The sequence below is a fragment of the Hylaeus anthracinus genome, unplaced genomic scaffold (assembly GCF_026225885.1).
Source record: "Hylaeus anthracinus isolate JK02 unplaced genomic scaffold, UHH_iyHylAnth1.0_haploid 11997, whole genome shotgun sequence".
Lineage (NCBI taxonomy): Eukaryota > Metazoa > Arthropoda > Insecta > Hymenoptera > Colletidae > Hylaeus > Hylaeus anthracinus.
This window is the reverse complement of record NW_026534344.1, coordinates 4,082,706-4,089,274: the sequence shown is the minus strand read 5'-3', so window position 1 is coordinate 4,089,274 and position 6,569 is coordinate 4,082,706. Positions and strand designations below refer to the sequence as shown.

The following is a 6,569-nucleotide window of genomic DNA, read 5'->3' as shown; positions in this document are numbered from 1 at the left end:
GAGAGAGAGAGAGAGAGAGAGAGAGAGAGAGAGAGAGAGAGAGAGAGCCAGCGAGTGACACGGAGAAGTGCGGCGAGGGGAAGAGCCGGGAAAACCGAGTAGCTCCAGGCTCATTTGAATCCGACGCTCGATAATGTCCCTCGAGAGCACCGAAATATCTCGGCGCACGTACACGTAGGTACAATATTGTAACGCGCTACGACGGTCCCCGATGACATTTTCCGCGGCGATGTCGTTCGTCAATGCCACGCAATAAAATTCGCCGTTGTACGGAGAGAAAAGAACCGCGCCTCGGAAACCGCGAGGCAAAAGACGCGAGATGTTTGATCGATCGGAACGCCGCCGTAGAATGGATGCACGCCGCGGTATTCTCTTTCATCTGTTTTGAACAGATTGACGGGCTTTGCACGAACGAAGGAAAAGAATGAATAATAACGGGTACACTCGTAATAGAGAATTAGTAAAATCGATCGAGGAGTCCGCAAAATGTACAATTAAAAATAACAAACACGAATCTAACGGCGCGACAAATATATTGCTAGGGTATCATCATTATTTCATAAGAAAGGTGAAGAAGGGTTTAAAGGTCACTCGAGTTCCTTCGCCCGTAGATTTCGCTTCTAAAGTGAATTCAACGAACCCTCGTTGAAGGGTGGATATGGACTCAAGCATGCATGCACCGAACGCCATTTTTCTTTCTAAAGGACGCTCGAAGTTTCGATCTTCAACTTGTCGCAAGGTGTACTTTAATTTAATTTAATAGTGTCCGCATTATACGGTATGTATGAGGGAAAATACATAATTCAAGCTACGATACATACATACATATAAACGCGTAAAAGGGACGGTGCAGCCGACACTGCGTTATCGAACCTAACGCTGGATCTCGCGGGGGTCTGATACCGCGTTCGCGACCCTGAAACACCTGCTACTTGGGAATGGACAGTTGGTGTAGCATACGTCGAAGCATCATTGGTAATCGAGAAAAGAATTCTCGCCAAGTTGAGGGTGGAATACGTAAATTTGGAAATAATCACGACCATCAACATTCGATTCGATTCGGTGTTACCGAGGAGAAGTCGCGGGCAAGAAGCAACACTCGACCGAAGGGTGGGTTGGATTTTCCTGTCAGGGGGTAGAGTTTAGAGGTCGGGAAATTAGTTTAGTTATGCGCCCGGCAGGGACGTCTCCTGCGTCTCTAGGATGAACGTAAGTCGGCGACGGAGCACGTACTTAGACGTTTCAACGTTCTGACTTTCCGCCCTCACTCCTCTTTAACTTCCTCTAGACTTCCTCTTTTTCCCTATTTATCTACCCAGCGACTCGTCCGTGCTTTTTCTGAATCTCGAAGGTACCGATGTCCTCGGGCCGTCGGAGAAGCGGCTCTCCCTGTGCCGCGAGAAAAAAGGTCGACGCCGAAGTGAATTTACCGAGTAACTAAGGACGGAACGGTCGCTGGACCATGATAGAAATCGGCATTCGCGAATTACCGGGGTCACTTTGTGCCCCGTGCTAGGAGATCGACGGAATTTCTAACCCTTACCTGGGAGTCTTCCTCGGTAAATATCGCGTCGAAGGCAAACATTTTCGGCGCTGCCACGGTTGGCCTTCGATCTTCCGCCGAAGGGGACTGTCCAGACGTCGGATTCACCAGCGTCACTTGCTTCTTTCTTTTGTCGGCGTTGAAGAAGCTGCCTCCTTCCCCCGGGGACACTTTCAACATCACTTTCACCTGGAAATTCAAGATTAAACATTTCTTAGTATCCACTCTTTCGAAGGATGAGCAAGCTCGCGAGAAATGATTGCACTCCAAGTGCTTCAAAAATATATTTTCCAGGAATTGCATCTTATTTTTGTGTGCCTGTGCGATGACTAAAAAGTTATCTCGACATCTAACTATTTTTCCCGACGCGAATTGGTCACAAACGGGCAAATATAGATCGGTATTCTCAGGCGCCTAACGAGGTGGTTGAAATTGCTCCGCGTTACATAATAGATGGAATTTTTCCTCGATGCAACAATGATCAGATCAGAGTTATCCGGACAGTTTTGGTCAGAAAATAGACGGAGGGTTTGAATTAACGATGACTTAACGAGTTTGATAGTAATTAATAGACCTCGATCTTTGTCTTCAAAAATATACTGGTATACAAATAACGTTATTAAACCGTACTGTATTAGGTACTATTATTATACACACGTGTATACCGTACACGTATTTCGTCAAATCATGGGAGAAAGGCTGCCCGAACAAATTTTTTCTAATGTTATGAATATTACTATTTTCAATCAGTTTCTTTTGAGTGGCTTCGTGCGCAGATGGCCTAAGTGTTTCGATTCAAATTCACGGAGTTGACCGACCGACGGATTCAGTTCGTATCGATCTTGGACGTACAACAGCCGAATCGGGTAATTATACGCGTGTCAGGACGATGAGTGTCCTGTTCTGGTGCCACCCAGCACCAATTCTAATCGACTCTTAACGGTGTCCTGGGAACGCCGAGAAATTACTCGAGCGATTGCGAGTCGAACGTCGAGTGATTGTTACGTAACGTCTAGTTACGAATGTCAACGGAATTGCGGCAAGTTTGATGTCGTCGACTATTGTGTGGAAGAAGAAGGGCGGTTTGGTCTTGTCTGTCCTGATTAGAATTGGTGTGGTCTCTTTTAATACTTCGTAATATTACAACGCGTTAGGGGTGTAAGCCCTACACGCAAGCAAACGATAATGATAATATTTCGTTCGTCGCTTCGGGAGAGTACTCGGCGGGTCTACTTATTTATCAATGTTTCTGCTCGAGTCACCCCATGATCGAAGAAGCTAGAATCGAATTACCAACCGCGAAACAGGAAAAGGAACAACGAGCATCGCGGGTAGGAGGCCGAAGGATGCATCGACGAGTCGTTAAAACTGCATTCGTTGGTGGGAGATCGATGTTCCTCCCCCCAGGGGCGGTGGTGTACCAGCATCGAGTCGCGTCACGGCGTCCGTTCTACCTGGCTGTCCAGGAAATTGCGTTTCGAGATTTCGTTCAGATTGCGGTGCACGTTCCATCTTTTGCATACGGAACGGCCTCGACGCGACCAAGGCCACCGCGGTTGCGAAAAAGAGACGCTCCCCTTTTTCTTGGTTCAGCCCACCCAGCATTCAGATATACCTTTCTTTCTCGCTGGCGAACACGTCTCTGTACCTAGAGTAGTTTACCGTGAAAAGACCGAGTGCCAGCGATCGAGCGACCGGAAATAAAATAGCTCCTTTCCAGTCTTATTGAGAAAACTCTGCATATCGATTGGTCTCTCTCTCGCTTCTTCTTCTTATTTGGTTTCAACCACAGTCGAACCCCAGACACCACACACTGAAAGATACCGTGTCGAAGGTCCTCGTGCATTCTGCGAATTAATCCCCCAATCGTATTCGAATCGATATCTGAATATGATTAGTCTGCTAACTACTAAACTTCGTTTATTATTCTCAACTTACCCTGTGATAGAAACTAGGCTTGGGTGTTGACTAATACCGTGGTTGTTCGATTTCTTATGCACAAGTGGAATCATATCTCTCCCTATTTCGGTGGTCGAACACAGCGTTAGATTTATAGGAAGTCCTCTCAGCTGGCACACTCATTTACCTTCGTGATTTACTCCACCCTAATCTCCGATCTCAGCGTAATGACCTTCCTAGATTCTTCCTAGGCATGCTACCAGCTCGCGCCTATTCGCGGAGTCCCTAAATTTCACAGGTGCGTTTACTCTTCCGCCTCTCCTACGATCCTTTACCCGCCTCAATTGCGGCTACGATAGGAAAAGCGTTACAGATACAAGCGCGGAACTTCTTGCGAACAGATACAGCCTTTCCACGATCACCCGGTAAGGACGCGATTGTCTGGTGTTTCAACGCAGGTGGGTTCCGTTCGGCGTCAGGAGGCGTTGATACGACGCGGAAGTTTCTCGCTCTGAACGGGGGTCCGTCGGTGACAGCGGATACGGAAGCTCGCCGTTAATTTCTCAACGTCCAAACGGGAACGAGCCGGGCCGTGCCTCATACACGAGCTGTGCTGTCGTTTTCCGGACGGACGTTAAAGTGTAGAAATGTTTTATAGCTGCAGCGGGCATTATCCACCAATTTACGATCGCCCAGCTCCTCGGTCGCGTTCGTATCGGCGATGAACTCCCGCGAACTTCGATATAAATTCGCATTTGTCCATTTTTTATGGCACCCACGGCCCAGACGACGACGGCGACAAAGAAACGGTACGCTCTATTACGATCTTACATCGAGGTTCGAGAACGAAACGACGGATAAGCGCAAAAATTATGAAAGCTCGCGTGAGAGATACCGTTGTAATTCTGCGGGGAATGAAGATGATCGTGGCATAGGCGACGGGAGGAATTTTCTCATTCTGAAATTTGTATTACACAGCCGGCGGTATAATATACGGAGCAAACCTCGGGGACGCGAAGTCATCAAATACGGTATGAAAAACCAAAATAAATTAACTCCTTGTGACGTGTAACAGGTCGGGCATATTTTGTGCTAAACTGCACAATGGCGTGTTAGAAACTTCACGTGGTTGCAAGCCGGAACTGGGATCATAAATCTAGGAATTTCGAGATACACGATGAAAAATTAATAACGGTGGACTGAAAAAAAAAAACGTTAAATTAGCAGTGGGAGTAATGTAAAAGTATCAAATATCGTCGTGTTTTTGCTAGAATGTCTCGAGGATTTTGTTCTTCTATTTGATTCCAATTTGACATTATATTTGGTATTTACTAATGAGATTTAGTTAACGATCCTAACGAAACCGTGCAAATGCCGCGCGTGATAATGTACCCTATCGAGAAACGGGTCTCAATTCCCAAACGCGTTGCCGAAATTAATAACCGGAACGTTTGATGGCTGATATTATATTCACGATACGATATTCAAGATCGGAGCACCTGAGAATTAAACACACACAGCTCCGTTACAGTCGATCGGCTCGACACCAAATAACTAGAATTAATCGAAACGCGCCCCTCCGCCTTTATTCGCGACAAGAGAGTCGCATGGCAGCCTGTCGTGGCATTGGTTCCGTTATAAGAGACGAAGCAGCCCGCGGGGATTCAACTTCGACGACGAACGTCATCAAAGCGATTGCGAGACGACGACGTCGGTGTCTCTTTGCGCGGAGATTACTCGACGATCGGTGGATATAATCTAAATAATCGTCGTCTGGGGGGTGGAAATGTGATTCCTTCGCCGCAACCCCTTCGTTAAAACGGTAGTAACGTCATCGACGAACACCCCGAGGCGGTTCCCAAGTCGATCGACTAACCACCCCTCTGTCTTGCGCGACGACTTTATCCGACACGACTGATAAGAAACTTCCTCCAGGGCACGCGCTTTTCCAAGGATCCGCCTACGAACGACAGAAGCGTTGCAGGGTTTTTGGAGTCGTGGACAAACGGTCAATTGAATCGCGTTCAATTTAACAAGCCAAAGGTTGACGAATTCCGTGTAAGCCAGTTTCATAGCACGGTATTGTTTAAAAAGGCCCGTTTTGTGCGTTCAACGTACACGAACGCGATCGATTTCCCAGCGGTAATCAAATTCCCGGCTGCAGTTTTTTCCATTGCGCTCCCAATAAAGGATCGCCGCGTTTATGCGGATACTGTACCGCGAGAACTTCGAACTATTGCGTTTCGACTACTATTTATTGGATTTCTCTCGTGCGCGACAATTGTTGCTAATTTCCTTGCTTGGAGCTGCGAAAGCCACGAGTCGCGCGCCACTGAGCCGAGTAAACGCGCGTAAATTTTCACGAACGCGGATTCGCGAGATGGAAACCCGACGATAGTTCGGAGAACTCGTGGCTCAAGTGCGCAGTTACAGTTCAATAATAATTAGCCTAAATATCCAGCCGCCGGCGCGAACCCAAAGGGCTCGAAGCGCGGAAGTTTCTGATTTACTAGCCGCGGAATTAGAAACTTAACCCACATCTAACTTGAATCTACTTACAATCAAACGCTAAATCCGTTATTACGCGGTCCAAAACGCCGCGGAGATAGAGGATTTGATAGCGAGCGTTAGCGAGATACTACGACCCTTTGATTCGACGACTGGAAATTTATACGTTTTGCCTGTCCCAAGAGCTGCGCCACCCCTTGCAGCCGCTTGGGGGAAAGGTCGAACGGTTACCTATTCCACGTCTAGATGTATCTAAATACTCGGCCCCGGGCGAACGACGAAGGGTGAAAGACGACGAGCGCGCAGGAATTCCTACCATGGAAACCTCCGGGGCTATTCCAACAAAATTTACGTCCCGAAATGGGTCAGGGTTCGCCCCCCATCGCGAGGGCCGCGCTCGCCGACAAATCTGATTTTCGACCAGACGAGAAGAATGCAATTCCCCGACCAAGAGAGTCTTCGTCGTCGTTGGAGACCGTGACCTCCGCAAGCAAGTACGTACACGAAACGGATAGCGTTCCGTAAGTCCTCCGTAGCCTACCTTTTAGACGGCCGGATAACCGGGCAGAGGAAGCTACTAACTTCCTTTGTTCCCGCAAAATCAACCCTCCGTTCGCAC

General features: G+C 47.8%; 1 protein-coding gene across 1 annotated transcript in view; it reads right to left on the bottom strand.

Annotated features, from left to right (window-relative positions):
* LOC128889317 (uncharacterized) overlaps positions 1-6,569 on the bottom strand; it is a 257,458-nt gene that overhangs the window by 29,409 nt on the left and 221,480 nt on the right. Inside the window, exon 7 of the mRNA XM_054146857.1 lies at positions 1,544-1,732. Within this exon, the coding sequence (XP_054002832.1) occupies positions 1,544-1,732 (189 nt within the window). The remainder of the gene's footprint in view (positions 1-1,543; positions 1,733-6,569) is intronic.